Source organism: Oreochromis niloticus, linkage group LG22, assembly GCF_001858045.2.
Source record: "Oreochromis niloticus isolate F11D_XX linkage group LG22, O_niloticus_UMD_NMBU, whole genome shotgun sequence".
In the NCBI taxonomy this organism is placed as follows: Eukaryota; Metazoa; Chordata; class Actinopteri; order Cichliformes; family Cichlidae; genus Oreochromis; species Oreochromis niloticus.
This window is the reverse complement of record NC_031985.2, coordinates 17619540-17636311: the sequence shown is the minus strand read 5'-3', so window position 1 is coordinate 17636311 and position 16772 is coordinate 17619540. Positions and strand designations below refer to the sequence as shown.

The following is a 16772-nucleotide window of genomic DNA, read 5'->3' as shown; positions in this document are numbered from 1 at the left end:
CAAGCCAGCAGAACAAGATTTGAGAGGAACAATCTCGAAACTGACAGGTCTAGTTTGAAAATGTCAAATGCTAGTAAGAGAAGCAATAGGCATAACCAAGAATCATCTCAGACCGAATAAAGACAAAGCAAACAGCCTTTTAGCTGTGAAGTGAGGGGTGGGAGGAGGCAATGCTGACTTTTTACACATCTGCTGTGTTGATTAAGGCAATCGCAGTCCCAGTTAAACTAAACACTAGACACAAAGAGGCTTCCGTCACTATTTAAGTGACTATTTACAAACTGCTGTACTGACTCCTGAATATTTGTTATTACCAATTTTAAAGAAGCACCTCCTCGTTGAAGAAAATATTTGACTTTGGACAAAAGAATCTTCTTCATTGTCTTCCTGCAGATATTTTGGTTTTTTTTTTAAAAAAACACCAGCATTAAGACTCCAGGGAGTAAAACACCCGTTACAGGAGGGGCATGACTTTCCTTCCCCATACCAACATCATGCTTGGATAACAAGTTCACTAATGGTGCTAAATGAGACAATGGATGTTGTTCTTCAAACAGAATATCGCTTACAGTGCTACCAAAAAAACAAAGCATGCTGTAGATTATCCCGAACGTAGCTTGACTGATCCATAATTTATGAAACAGACGGAGTACATGCAAAGAGTCTTATAAAAAGCTGGAAGTGAGAAAGAAAAGATCAACGGGGCTACAAGACTTCTTTAAGGAATTTTTTATCCCAACAGACGTGGTTTAACTAAGAAACAGTGGAAAAACTGAAAAATGAAATTCAGAGCTGGGCAAAAGCACCACTTGGAAATAATTGTTTCAATTGTGACTTCAGGGTGAAATATTTATTTAAATTATAGAGGAAAATTTATTTATTAATCAAAGAAATGAATTAGGATAAGATGAGCTTTATTAATATTTAAAATATAAAAAAAAGAAAACCAAACACCTGTCTAGAAATACTGACAGGTATGAAGGTAAACTTTTCCAAAGAGTACTGTTTGTCCCAGGCTCCATTAGGTGGTCTATTAGAGGCGGATTAGGGAAACATGTTTTTACCTTGTAAGCTTTGGTTCTGCTGCCAGCTCCTCTGGAAGGCAGCCGGCGATGCCTCCCTGCATCTGGGTCGTCTGCCACTGATCCACCATCTTGAGAAGCAAGATCTCAAAAAAAAAACAAAAAAAAAACAAAAAAAAAAACAGATACACAAATCTAAGAAACACTGCTGACAGAAAAGAGGTTTCAAACACAATACTAGGGTTCAGAGCAAGGAGAGATTCTGTGCTTCTAATATTTAGATTACTGGAGGATGCCCAAAGAAATCATTCACCCAAATTAAAAGGGGAAACGGCCCAGGATGCACTTGGACCCGAGCCCCCAATGAGCTATAGTGGGGAACTGATATATTTATTTCCATTTATTTATTAACTCTTTGAACTCAACAGTTCATATTTAAAGGTCTGTGTATATTCACTACATATCTTGCATATGTGCGTACTGTTATGATTTTTACAAATCATGTTTACCTCAACGAAGTTACCAACATTACCAACAGGGCAGTCAACATTACCTTAAAATTGGCTGGAAAATCAGAAATAACACCTCTAAACTGGAAAAACATCAACTTACAACTTCAGGGGCTCTGAGACTTGGAGTTAAAATAATCGAGTAGATTTGGCACTTGCTCTCCTTTCAACCTGCCTGATGGATGCACGCTGCCAGAGGAAGGAGTACAAGCTACACAACTTTGTGGCCTGCATTTTGATTTTTTTGTTTTCTTTTAGTCTGTGGTGTAATATCAAATCACCAATTTCTGAGACATCTCAGTGTCATTATATTTTTAAATAGATAAGTTCCAGTTATCATGTGGATCAAAACTGCTATGAAAGTAATTCAGGACTTATTTTGTTGTTTCCGTGTGTCTCAGAGCCACAGCTGGAATTATGGAGAAAATATCACCAAAACTGCTTCACAATCATTCCCTGTTAGCTGCTGTCAAACAATATTAGGCGTTGTGATGATTTACATCATGCTGCGCCTCTTTTTCTGTGCGAGTCTTTTATGAAACGTTTATGCAGGATAAATATTTGCCTAAATAAAGAACGGAGTGAAATTCAGACTTGACACTCAGAGGCTTGTGTGCCAAAACCAAAGCTTTAGTTACCTTGATTGTTGGCAGCAGCTACATTTGGCTTTACTGTCGATTTATCTGTCCTGTCCTCTCCTTCTTCCTCTTCCTCTTCGTCTTCAGATTCTGATTTAAGCAGACTGCTATAAGAGCGCGGCGTGATGTTACGCAGCGAATGCTTCCTGACTCCAAGCGCCATCGAGGATGTTCCCTCGACCGGCTTTCCAGAAGTCCAGTTTGTATCGTCACTGCTTGTAACGGAGCCCAAAAACCCCTTCGCCTGGACTGAGAAAAAGGAGCCTCTTGATTAATTATGTACACAAGCTTTTAAACCGGAGTAGTCATTCAACTTATTAGATTCAACTAAAAAATAAATATATATCCAAAAATAAAAACATACCTTTAAATGGTTTCACAATCCGCGCCATCTTTGCTTTTTCAATCCGGTCACACTTCTTATATCTAGAAGGGTGAAAAAAATGGAAAAACATAAGTGTGTGTCCAGGGCAAAGTTCAAGTGTACCCATCTATAAATGTGTTTAACTCAAAGAGTCAACTTGCCTTCATTAACTGAGTTCTTTAATATGCGTTACTGAAAAGAAATAAGTATTTTTTATGTTTCATGTACAAGAAATTTCTAAATCTACAAGGTACACAGTATTTTAGGCACCAATTAAAACATGTAGCAGGGTTCATCTTTAATTTGAGGACCAAATATATGAATAATTTTCCGCAAACAGCTGGATAACTTGCCTTTAGAGCAATAGGTTGGAGCTGTACTTATTCAGGCTATGATGAGAACATGTAGCTTTCAGGTTGGCTTAGTTTAAATTAAATCAATATGTAATGGAAATCAAATTATCTTCTTGGAGTATCTAGTATATCAAATTAGGGCCTATACAGCAGCCGTATCTAGCTTTGTTCAAGATGACATGCAACATTATTCCAGGTTACAGAGCTGGAACATACATATAAATGAAAATACAAGAGTTGAGTAAAATATATTTTATATATACATTTATACAGCCAGCTCCTTTAATGTGAGTGTTGGCAAATAATTCAAATGCCTTTTAAGCATTCGGTAAAACTTCATTAAAGGCTTATCCGTATATGAAGGTCATGATTTTCATGTAAAGCTCAATAATGCAAATCTGCTTCACTCACATGCAGCACTGCCTCTTGGTGTTTGGCCCCCCGAACTTGGGCTTATCCAGGCAGTTGACGCACTTGGCACAGTCCTCTTCCACCAAGCAGCCTTTGCAGCGTCCACAGCGCCTCGAGCGCACTCCTCCACGAGTATATTGACTCAGTATCTTCCTTTTCCTGAACCTGTGGCCCTTGCCCCTCCCTCTCCTCCTGCGCTGGATGCTTTCCTGAGAGACAACCCACTGGGTCCTGCCCTGATCATTGATGTCATCATCATCATCTGCCACATCTGAAGACGAGAGACAGAGAGGCCGGGTAAAAGAGCCATAGGACACATTTGCTTCACCAATATGTGCATGCGATGTGCTGGGGGTGACATCTTTGGACACCATATCTCACTATTCAGCCTGCAGATCTAACGGCTTCCACTCTACATTTAATGGACTGTTGTTTGATTTTCACTTGTACAGCTACTCTCCTTTAACGACTGTCTGAAGAGTTGATAGAGCAAGTGTGTGCACATCAAGGCAAACGTTTCTAGTTCCTAAGCCCCCAAAAAGGGTTGCAAACAAGGGAAAAAACAAGGTCTGCACACCATTTTGCTCCATATTTTGTATCATGTCACCATTTCTGATTTCTATGATGACCGATTCTTTTGCAGGAATGCTAAATTATGAATCATGTTTTGAACATACTTACATATAATTTGATTTTTTTTTCTCCATGGATTCGCTTTTTCTATTACACCCAAACACTTTTCTTTCTTTTCTTTTTTTAAAGTTATATAAATCTCGTACAGGATGCTGTCTTGTGTATCTTTCTGTAATGAACCCCTTGGATATTGCTTTGGTAATAGTCCAATGGACAATTGCAGCCCTGCTTTTAAGAAATTAATCACTTGTTGGATGTCACCAATTGATATCTAATTTCTTGTCACTATCCTACCATGAGATAGGCTGGTGCTTCCTGACCTATTTACTTATTTTTGAAATGGACTATTTAATTTAGTTTTGGGTTTTCTTCCAATCAACTTGGCGTGACATTGTATTTTATTCAGAGGAAATGATATTAAAAACTGTATTTATTATTATTATCATCATCCTTTATTTACTTTAGCCATTGCAGCTCCCAGAGGAGGACTTCTGGCTTCCTCTTCAGAAACTTATTATTTCAATTTCTTCCATCAGACTTTCTTTCACACCACACCTGGCTGTGCATGCTTCTCTCTCTCTTACAAGAAACCTGGACCATCGTCTGGGTTTTTGCAAGAGAGGCTTCACTTCTTTCTCTTCGTCACCTCGAGGGAAACAGGTTTTGTAATTTGGAGAAATGAGGGCGTGGTGAGCCCGCTGTGGGAATTGTTGAGAATGTTTTGTAAGTCCAACAGTAATTTTGGACATATTTCGGTGTACATATTAGTGAATGAGACCCACTGCATTAATGGAGAAGCCCTCATCTTCTGTTGTTTTTGCAATCTATCGATTACTCCATCGATTAATTGGATAAAAATAATTTTCTCTTATTAATGAGCAATAATAAATATTCAATAGAGAAAAAAAATCCAGGTTTTTCAGAACTGCTCATTCTTGTCCATTTTAGAAATTACAGCATTTCAAAGTTTAACTGCATACAACATCTGTTAAAAAAAACAAAAAGAAAAAAAAAACCCCCAACAATTAAACCCTTTGAATGCATTTATGTGCCATTTTAAAACTGAATTTTTTCAAAGAAAACACCGTCTTAAACCAAAAATATATCAATAAGCCCAAGGTCAGAGGTCAAAGTCAAACAAACAACAGCCCTCAGGTCAGCCACTGGCTACTGGAGTTTTAATGGCCTGTTCATCTGCATATTTTGATGTCGCCTCACTGCAGATTTTTCTCTGTGTTAAACAAACACTGGTGGACTTTTTCCAGTAAATGTTTTAATGGTGATCACAGGAACAGTGATGGTGTTTGGACACTAGAAACTGGTTTTCTTTCACGTAACCTGAGCTCACCATCTCTGTATCGGCTTCACTTCTTTGCTCTTCTCGGTCTGTAAACAGACTCTGGCTCCAGCCTCATCGTCACTGATGCTGTTGTGTTGTCAGTCTTTTTGACACATCGGCACGCTACAGAGCCACGTGTTAAACAAAACATTGAAGCAAACAATGTGTGTCAATGTTGTTGTTTTTTTTTTTTAAATAATCGAAACATTCGAATTACTCAATGAATCGTTGCAGCCCATATCTGCTGGTGATTGGGTTTTTTGTAGACCTGCTAACATGTTAGTCAACAGGTGACGCTGATTTTTATCGATTAGTGCTGATAATGCTTTTGTCTCACTGACAAGCTGCCTGAGGATTACATTTTTTAAGAATTTAATTATTACTTGGAGCCAAACAGAGTACAGACCTTTCTTCCCTTTTTTTTTTTCTTTTGTCTGAAGAGTTGGAAATCTAGAGATGCTCTACAGTAAAAATGAGGTGAGTGGATGAAAACTGGAGACAAAATCCTTTATGGGTGGGAACTCCCTTATGTAACCCGTTTCAAACTTACAGGCATCCTCTTGAATCCCCCAGTTGTATTATTTCAATGCTACTGCACACATTTAAAAAAAAAAAAAAAGAAAAAAAAAGGAAAAATTACTTAGACGTGCGAACTTATTGAAATTTTAAATAAATAATGCATGAATAAGCTTGTGAAAGGATCACTTTTTGGTCTAGATGTAGTGTTCAGTGAGTCCGTTTGTCAAACAGTACTTCCTCACCTCATACTGAGTGATGCTCACTTGACCAGTGTTGGGTATAGCTTTCCAACAGCGGTGGCTAATCTGTGTGTGACAAGAGATATTTTTGCTGGAAAATATTTTAGTTACAACTACATTGAGCTAAGAAAAAAAAAAGCATGTTTTACTTTTTTGCCTTACATGTTAATTTTTGCCAAAATTTATCAAAATTATGCTTCATAATATTTTTTTTAAATTTAGGTTGTTTGTTTAGAAGTGCAGAAGCTTTGCTAGTCAGATTGGATCAGAATATTTTAGTTCATTTCATTATTATAATTTCATTTTTAATAAAATAGCAGAGCACCCTTTGCCAAATCTGTGCAGACAACACTAATTACCCTACCCAACCTTCAAGCAGGGTTACATACAGTAGAGTCAATCTATATTACTACAGTCAGTTTGTGAATTAAGTACTAATCCTGACTACTGCATGGTTGTAGTAACACCAACTATACATAAGCAGTAGCTGATTGTGTAACCCTATAGGTACTGTGATGCAAAAAAACTTAAGGATGATATAAAATCCAACATTTTCATAAAACCTTTAATAGAAATTCATGATACAAGTACCTCAAATTTCTTTCTCTCTCTTTTTTTTTCTTGTTATGTTTCATAACCATAAAATATGATGGGAATTCACAACAGCTCACTGGTGGCACAACAACAACAACAACAAGGTGACAAAGTTTCAAAACTTATCTGTGGAATCACCCTACTTTAATGTGTTGTACTCCCCCTTTTTTGCATTAGCTGACAGATGTGCAGACACCAGTTTATCCACATTGTGCTAATACTGGGCCAATATCATCCAAAATCTGCTAAATTAACCTGAGTAAGTGGATGCTAAAATAATAACATGAGCCACTTCCCTCCTCCCTACAGCTTACAGTAGTGGCAGTGTTTGCTGCAGGAGTGCCGGAGTCGTCTGAAACTCCATAAAAAGGACTGAATAGCACTGTGGCAACAGCCCTCCTAACAGTGAGCACATTCAAAAACATTTGAACTGAAATAACTGCTACAACACGCAGCAGATACCATAAAATTCATTTGATTTCATTTAATACTTTAAGCCTTTTAGACTTAATACCTCCTAAGGCTTTTTGGAAATTGATTTCAAACCTTATTCTTTCACGACCTGTGGATATTCTTAAGTAAACTCTACTTTTTATTATTTGTTTATTATTAGTTTCTGTCATTTCAACCATCCAAACAGAAAGACTGAGAGACTCTGAACAAGCACATCAGCAGCTTCAGTTTATTCTTCTCATGCCGGTGAAACAAAGGCATGTATTTACTCATATATATTGCTGTGCATCTCTCAAGGAAAGGACACGCACTTTTTTTCATGCAAAGCAAGTTTAGTTTGCATTTGTTTTGACCATAGACAGCAGAAAAACCAAACAGAGCTTCCAGCTCAGAAAAAAAGTAAGCCAATGGGGAAGTGCCTTAAGCCTGCATTTTTTAATAACAGCCACCAGGGGGCATTCTTTGTGGCTACAACTTTATTGGCTCAGTCATTCATTTCCTTTCATAATGATGGGGGGAAAAAATAAATTGCTAACCCCACTTTTTAAATTTTGGTTATTTTAGGCATTAAGAAAACAGGGTTATCCAGGATAAGCTCACTAGCGAATAAGTCTGTGGTTTCAAAGTGAGGTACTCTCTTTGGTCATTATATCCAGTTACAGAACACCTAAAAAAACACCGCTCACCTCGAACCAGTGAGTGACATTCATGGTAGCCATGTCCAGCTTTTACACAGTCTATGGTTTTGACACTTAAAATATAAACTGTGTCTCTTATACATTAACAGATATAAGACTAAAAAACACTGAATAATATTTGAAGTGTCAGTCCCTGATTCTTTTCAAGCCTTAAATAACAATCGCTGCACATACACGGTGCAGAGATATACCTTAAAGGAATGTTAACAACTCCATTCTTAAAAACTACACATGGAGGTGGACTGTACCTTCAGCTGCGGGAGAAAAGGTGATGCCCTCTCTCTCGTGAAGTGGCAGAGCGCTGAGTCTAGGAATGTCATCTGGCACCATGGCACGAGGCTGCCCCAAAGCCACAGCTGCTGCCCGGCACACGTGTTTGATCCTCGGACCACCAAGAGGCTGCTCCTGCATACAGAGACATACAAATTCAGTGAACTCAGGTAATATTTAGTTAATGACAAATGATGCTAGTATTGGCGATTAACAGAAAAGAAGAAGAAAGAAATGCACATTTATTACCTGACGAGCAACATCTTTGGGAGGTAGGCCAACTCTCCTCCTCCTCCTCCTCCTTCCAGTCACTGGCACTCGTGTTTCTCTAGAGCCCAACTGTTCAAACAAACAGGAAAATCAAGGTCTCATTTAAAAGATACTACGTCATTAGCTTCTTAAATAAATGGCCAAGTCACATGCATCACAACTGATAAGCACTAAGCTTAAATTACTACTCTCACTGATTCTGGCAGATGTCATATCAGTTTTATTGCTACTGGTCAGTAATCAGGACGGTCTACTGAACAGGTCCCTGAACTGTGCTGCAAACATGTAAAATAAGGTGAGAACACTTCAGTTCTTAGCTCTCATTTTTCACGTTATTTCAGTGAATTGTTTTCATAACAATAAATACAGAAACAATGTAAAAAGTGCCCATTAAAATTTTCCAGAGGCTTTTCTACAACTGACATCCGTTTAATGTGTTTTATCTGAGCAATGCAAATAATATATTCCATTTGAATACATAATAAACAAATAATCAGAGAATCAGAGCCTTGAAAAACCAAACATGTCAGTAATAACAGATGGTTAAGTTATATATGTTTTGTCCTAATATATCACGTTTGTTACTGTATATAAATAAATTAGCACCTACCAAAGAGGTTTTGGACTTGCAAAGCAAGCAAACGAATGAAACAAACAGAACTATTTTAAGTGAAATTTAATTTAACCCGGTTCATAAAGCTAAATCAGCACAATACATGGAATTCTGTTAAGCAAGATAAGAATGACTGTTTGCGGCACAATCATGCAAACATGCACAATGCCTGCCATCAGCTTCTGGGAAAACCCTGTATAGGTATTGTTTTTTTACCTTCTCCTGGTAGGATATAAAGCAATACTCTGATAGAAGGTGGGAACAATGCATCTACAACCTCTTTGCTGTCACCATTAAAACAAAAAACAAAGCAAAAACAAAACCAGAGGAAGAATGTGCTCCAACAGGCATCAGACGACTGATTTAGACCTCTGCTGCACAACCTAAGTGTAACTTGCCGAAGTTGTTGCTAGCGCTTATGGTTATATGTTAATTATCTTGTGGCCGTATCCTGGTGTTTTACATGCCACAACAGAAACAAATAAAATGCTGGTACTTTCCCCCAAACATATTCACGCCTCAAGTTTTTTCCAATTCTCTGTACTTTCCCCGCGTCCACTCTCTCTTCAGGACTTTTCTGACATTCTTGAGTCTTTATATTGATGCTATGATTATTGTTCTTTATACTGAGGAGATGATGGTTATTGTCTCACTGATATATAGAATAGGAGGATTCAGTTATCCTGAACAGTCCGATCACAGTAACTGTGGGCAGCATAGACATGAAATGAGGGGCAACATGAGGGGCTCATTAAAAGATAAACAGAAAGCATTTCTTACCTGTGACAACTTCAGCTGCTTCTGTTGATCAATCTTGATGAGCTGGACTTTGGCTTTCTTCAGCAGGTGGAGCATCCTCTTATTGGCTCCACTGAGACCTAGTCGATGGCTGGGCCCACTGACCTCTGGCCCCTCGCAACTGTCCGCTGTCACTTTTGGTGCTTCGACTGCGCCAAACCCCATTTGAAAAAGGAAAAAAGTTGACTCCAGTTAGAGGATTTACAAGCAAACACCTCTTCACTGAGGAATACAACTATACAGTGGAACAATCACATTTATTTGTTAAAATATCTTAACGGAATATAATCCAAATTGCACTGATAAATAAAAACTAAATGTGGAAGTTTAATGCCCGTTTCAATTCAACTCTGTAGTCCTTTTTTTAAATATTATACAATGCAAGTTTTTCATAAATTATACAACTTATCCTTACTCTTGTTTCCTTTATCTCCATCTTCTGACGACACTTGCAAGGGCGCTTCCACATCAGTGTTGACCATCACAGCTAGCTTCCTCACAACACCAGGTGAGTCCAACTCCTCCATCATGAGCTTGGGCCTCCGTCTTTTCCTGACATTAGAGGTCAAACTGTCGCCATCTTGTGCATAATCTCCCTGAAAGTCAGATGGTCCTTTCTTTTTCTCTGCCAGTTTTAACGTCAGTTTCTTGAGGTTCTTGTAGAACTCCAGGTGGCTCGTGCCTGGGCTGGGCTTTGAGATTCTTGACATGCCTGATGGGCTGTCAAAAAGAGATCTAGAGTCACTGTCTGACTGTAGCGAGTTGCCTTCATAACCTGACTCGAGAATGGATGCGCTTGGTTTTCCGTCCTCTTTCTGTTGACTTTTCAGCCATGTTGACAGAGAGCCCTTCGGAAAAGGAATCATTTCCTCATCCAAGAATCTCTTTGGAGCTTTAATCACTCGGGAAGACCGTGCGCTCGTTAACGGAGTGCAGGAGTTACTGGAGCTCTGGCCTAGTTTCTCTGAAAATGGCTTTGCCTTATCCTCCGATGGAGTAACATTCTGATCTTGGATCAGCAGCTCGTTGCCATCCTGCGTGTCTGTGGCTGGAATGGGTTCTGGCTCGTAGGTATAAAAAACACGCCTAGTACGAGGACGACCGAGTTTTGGCCCCTTAATGAGTGGAAGACTTTTTGTCTTCCGCTTGTAGCCAAACACAGATTTGCGCTGATGTCTTCTGTGTGCTCTTTTTTCAACAACATCTGCAGCCTCACACTCAAGGGGCATCGCCGCCTCTTCCCCGCTCTGGGCGCCAGCCTCAGCTCCAGCCTCAGGAGAGGCACCCATACCTTTAGCAAACCTCTTCTTTTGCCGTTTCTGAAAAGATGCTAACGGCAAAGGCATCAGATGAGATGTGCGTCGAGGCTGCCCGATTTCAAAACCCTTGATGCGTTTCACAGACCTCCGTGTCAGGGACTGGTCCCTATCCGAGTCCTCTGACACCTCGCCTTCTTCTTTGATCCTCCTTCGAGCTTTTTCTGTGCCTTTAACTGCTGCCGTCACAGCATTTGCTGACTTTTCTTGCTTGGTGCCACCAGCTGAGGTAGCAGCTGCTTGATTTAACACGCCTGAATGTGCCATTTCTCCTGCTTTTCTGAAAATATCAGGTGATTTTGTACCACTCGATGTACCTGAGGCCTGCTTGTTTGCATGTTTGGCTTTTGCAGTGAGAGCTACCTGCTTTCCCTGTAGTTTGATTACATGCTTTGGTATTTCCTTCTCTTTTTCTTGGCTCTCTTTACCACCCAAGTCTTCTTTAGGAACTCTTGGTACAATTTTTCCAATCAGACCTGCCTTTGGGGTCTTGGGGATAATTTTTCCAATAAGAGGCTTTGCTTCTTGTGATTGGTCCAAAACTTTAGGAGACTTTTCTTGGCTGAGTGACGAATGAGAAACAGCAGCAGAAGTCTTTTGTGGACGAACTGTTGTCATCCCAAATCCAGTGAACTCGTCCTCCTGGAGTAAAGCAGATAAAGTACAATCGTTGAGTTGTATAAAAAAAAAGCATTCGGACAAGAAGTCATATTAGAATTTCTTGATCTCTGTGACTTTGGCAGACAGCACTGAAAAATTACTTGCATACTTGCTACCTGCATTTTTGTGATAATCTGTTATAATATATCCAACAGTATATAATAAATAAGAAATGAAAAAATGAAGAGAGAAACTGATTTTTACTTTCCCACACTGACTGTGTTGGTTCCAAAAACAGCAGCCACTGTGTATAAAACAGTTAAATATGGCGTAAACAGACTTAAGGTGGATGCTTTCTTGGAGCAGGAAAGACTGCTGCAGAGGCATCTTGTTGCATTTTTATTCTGGGTGCTCAACCTCACTCTGCTTCCATAGCAAGCTATGCAAGCTAAGCTAAACAACCAGGTGCACATTTAAAAGCCGAACTTTTCCCCGAGTAAGTGACAGCTGTCACTTACCTGTCACAACAAATCGCTTCATCACATGGAAATCCCACAACACCTCTACGTAATCTGAGCTCAAGAACCTGCAATGTAATACTTATATTTACAAAAAAGAGCTTACTGAGAACCTTTCATTTTAAAAAATGTGGTGTAAAATACAGGGATAACACAACCTCTAATTTTGAACTTTTTAAAAATACATCAGCTAATCAAGTGCTTCTCACTGTTCCCCACTCTAGATTTAAACTTTGAGGACATGGTGCACTCTCTGTGTTTGCCCCTTGTTTTTATTTATTGGCATTTGAGTCTGTTTGATTTGCTCACTGATATCTTGTGTGCCACGACTGTATGTGTTTAGTACCTACTAACATGTATTTGACTTATTTCTTATGTTTTTTATCCATTCTAGCCTTTGTACAGCACTTTAGTCAATGTGAACCGTTTTTAAATGTGCTTTATAAATACATTCGAGTTTCAGTTTGACTTTGAACTTCTAAAGACAACAACAAGTGCCTGAGACTGCATACCTCCACAAAAGCTATGCATCAGTCCCTAGATATTTGGATTCTAATATTTTAGCATCAAGACAATGTCAGACATTTATTTCTTATTGCATTCTTTTTCTTCCCTCTAAGATATGATGCAAAATTCCAAATTTCTCCAATACTAAAATAAAAAAAAAAAACTGTAATAATATTCTGTTCATAACCTTTCAGTTTTTTTAAATCCTGGCAACAACCACACAAACTAAACCAATCACAGAATGCCTTTGGCTATAATAATATGAAAATAATTAAATAATGGGACCATTCAAAGAGCTTTCAGTATTCAGTTTCAAACAGTGACCAGCAGGTTTCAGCAGGCACTTGGGTTTCTCTGAATGTGACTGGGTGTTATCTGTTTAAGCCCAACTGAAGTTTCAGAACTTAAATTGCGCACAGTCCACAACATCCAGAGACAGAGATGAAAAAGACTGCATCACCTTCTCACCACTTTCTGTTTCCATCATTTAAAGCTCAGGTATTGGCTCTGTTGAAACTACAAGCTAAGACCAGCACCGCTCTCTACTCTTACTCCTCCATTGCATCAGAGCGCTGTAGATTGGATGTGCCAAATGAAAAAGTCTGTCAATCTGTTAGTCACCCATAAATAATGACTCGGGGCCCATTCACTCCCTGTGCACATTCTAATCTGTAGCTAGATATGCTGCAATATCATCTCAATAACTGAATAGGTTTTGGGCAATTTGAACCCTATTCTTCCCCGAAAAAAATGACATTTCCATCCACTTATTAAAAACATAAAGGCAAACTCTGTTTGCAACAGCATCTTAAGTAAAGTTTGGAGTTAATACACATTTCTACCCCTGATGCAAAGGTTGCACACTACATTAAAGTGAAAGAAACCTCAAACAAGCAGTTACTCACATTCATCTTTACACTCAGAATAAGAGTCTACAGATTTATCACCACTGAAACTCCCCTAACGATATCTATTCTATAACTGCAGTACACATGAGTGTGAGAGATACTCCAGTTGAGCAGCAGCACCCACAAGCTTTATTATCAGCCATGTGACCCTGTTACAGTCCAGCCTAAAGGGATTGCATCAGTGAAGTCTGACTGATTGCAGATATTAAAGCTCCTGTGATTAGATCCTATGTATGAGATTACATTATTATCACCATTCAGCCTGACAGGGGCTAAAAGGAGGCCACTAATAAGAACAGTGGAAGTATAAACACATTATGTAGAGTAAGAGTCTTTACATTACCCATCAGCTGGATGGATCTGCAAAGAGTACAATGAAAACGCTACCAAGACTTCATCCCTGACCATTTAATTGAATCCACAACAACAATCACCCCAAAGGGCTTGATACTGTAAGCTAAAGACCCTAAAATATTATAAAGAAACCCCAACAATCACACGATGCCCTATGAGCAAGCACTCGGAGACAATGGGAAGGAAAAACTCCCTTTTAACAGGATCCTCCAACAGATCCAGACTAACTGAGGGGCAGTAATCCACTGTGACAGTTGGTGGGTGATGGTTAAGAGAAGAGAGCAAAGAGAGACAGGACAAAGGACATGCTATGGGAAAGAGAGGGCCAAAGTTTAATAATTACTAATGATTAAATGCAGTAGTGGTGTACAAATACACAGAGCGTGAAAAGAGCTGAGTGAAGAAGAAACCCTCAGTCATCATGGGAAACCCCACAGCATAAGCCTAGTGCCGCATACCTAATGGATGGTTCAGGGTCACTTTTGCCAGTCATGACTGTATGCTTTATGCAAAAGCAAAGTTTTAAATCTTGAAAGTAGCGAGAGGTTTCTAGCAGAAGGGCCTGATACCTTAATGCTCTGCCTCCCTTTCTAGTTTTAAAAACTATGAAACACAAGTAAGCACTTTTACCATGAGGTCAAAAATATGAAGGGATCTGATTATTCTAGATTTTGTATGTGAGGAAAATTATTTTTAAAATTCTGTCCATGCACCTCTGAAGTACGCGAAACAGATGATCAGAAACAAATGTATCCACTCTTCGATCAAAATTTCTTTAAGAATGAATTTTATTAAAGGCTAAGGAGCTTGGAAAGAAAAGCATCTGGACTTCTTTAAGTCGCTTAAAGACGTTTCACCTCTCATCTGAGAACCTTCACAGACCATTTTATTAAAGTTAATTCTTAATGTCAGATCATGTCATGTGACATGTCAAATGCAAGTAAACAAAGAAAGCATCTTTTGTCGAAGCAATGTGATTTTGCTTGCAAATCCTCTGGTGCAACATGTAGAGAAAACCTACTTCTGGCGGTTTAACCATTAACTTACATACGAATACGCAAAGAAGGCTGAGGAAGGTGGTGATGGTCGTAATGAGCGTTTTGTAAACAAAGACTGCTCACATTTAGTACTGGGCTTTCTTTTTGTTTAAGCCTGATTCCCTATGTATAATGCATAATTATACTCCCGAGTTTAGGTTTATTTCCCTTCCTGTAGCATCTCACGTTAGTCTTACGTTCAAAACACCGAACGGGTCAGCTGACCTCTCTGACGTGGAGAGTACCGTCCCCAAAGTCATGAGCGGTGGCGGCGGCTGCTAACTACGACAAGATTAGCGGCACAGGGTGGGAACTTCAACTCACAAACCGTATCGAGGGAGGGAGGGAAAAAGAAACAAAGACATCTACTGGCTTCAACAACAACAACAACAAAAACTCCCCCTCACCTCTGCGGAAGTTTCCATCTAATCATCGTTTTTCTTTCATGCCGACAAACTCAGCGGGACACAGGCTTGATCTCTATATATTTAAACGAGCGTATAGCTTTGATATGATCATTTTAAAACAAACAACGAACTTCAAATATGTACAGAAGTCATCACACTAACAATACCCACCTATAATCCTCACTAAAACACTGTAAACACAAGCGGCCAGCTACATTTACAGTGTGGGATCACTGTTTGCTAAAACTAAATGAAGCTTACCCTGCAGGCAGGCGGCTAGCTTCTGTTGCTAGCTACACTGCCGCTAACTAGCGGTACGTCAGCTAAAATACGCTTACTAAGGAAAGAGAGCTTTTGAATGCAGCTCTTTTTTTGAATAACTGCCTTTATTCGTCTTTTATGGCGACTGTTTCCCGTAGAGCTGACACGCTATGTTTAGCTTATTTACCTCCTCACTGTTGCTGGACTCGAAACCCGCATCTCTCCGCCGCCTGTGCTTCTCCTCCAGCCCGAGGAGGCACAGGAGGGACGGATCCTCGCTTAACGCGAGGCCGATGTTGACGGGCCTCGGCCCTCCGGTAGGCAGCTCCGTCTCCTCCGAGCCCAACCTTCCGCGTCTGGTACGTTTCTCCGAACGCTGCCTGCTGCGAAGCGTGCACGGCCGGCCCGGAAAGCGAGCCCGGGCCGGTGTCTGGCTACTCAAGCCCGCGACAGCAGCGGGAGAAGATAATCCGCCTCCCGATGCCGCCATTATTTACTACACAACAACACGGACGGCGCGCCAGCAGAGAGTGGCTGCAGCGATATGAGTGGCAAGATGACTGCTGCGACGCAAAGGCGCGAGATAGAAAGAGGCACTAGTGCATCATGGGAAAACGAACTTTCCGCCCCGCAGAGGTGCCACGGTACTCCCACTCCAGTAAACTGGAAACTATGAGATGTTACTGATGCAAAGTAAACACTTACACACACTCTCACAACAACAGTCGCAGTATATTCACATTCTTTTCATTTTATGTTTTTTTTTTAATTATACTTTGGTTGTTCAATAACTGCAGACTGGAAGTCAATAGACACTTTATGGTCCAGCTAACCCCTTTTATATTGCTTTTTGCATGCATGTGTTTTTTGGTGGTGTGCTTAATGTTTAATTTTTCTTTAAAGTGTGCTTATATAACCTTTCTTTATGTAGCTTTAACCCCAGCACCAAGCAGGAGTGGCACTCCCAAGCTTCCTGTATCCTAATTACAATGACAATGAAGGCTCCCCATATAACTGTCACTTACTTTATGCTATAAATATGCAAATTTAAATTGAATAATTGTAAAAACACGTGTTTGTTCACGCAGTAAGTTTGAATATGGTGTAAAATATAAATTCACAATGCAATGATCTGCAAACT

At 39.7% G+C, this 16772-nt stretch overlaps 1 protein-coding gene across 2 annotated transcripts in view; it reads right to left on the bottom strand.

The window, feature by feature from the left end:
• kmt2ba (lysine (K)-specific methyltransferase 2Ba) overlaps nt 1-16215 on the bottom strand; it is a 32814-nt gene extending 16599 nt beyond the window's left edge. The window contains exons 1-9 of one of the 2 annotated variants that reach the window (XM_013275905.3): nt 15819-16215; nt 10139-11681; nt 9706-9872; nt 8292-8381; nt 8021-8177; nt 3298-3568; nt 2534-2595; nt 2170-2418; nt 1065-1168 (exon numbers count right to left, since the gene is read on the bottom strand). In XM_013275905.3, the coding sequence (XP_013131359.1) occupies nt 1065-1168; nt 2170-2418; nt 2534-2595; nt 3298-3568; nt 8021-8177; nt 8292-8381; nt 9706-9872; nt 10139-11681; nt 15819-16121 (2946 nt within the window). In that variant the 5' untranslated portion in view covers nt 16122-16215. The remainder of the gene's footprint in view (nt 1-1064; nt 1169-2169; nt 2419-2533; nt 2596-3297; nt 3569-8020; nt 8178-8291; nt 8382-9705; nt 9873-10138; nt 11682-15818) is intronic. The other variant, XM_005457258.4, reaches the window with a different exon arrangement.
• Between the last annotated feature and the right edge of the window lie 557 nt (nt 16216-16772).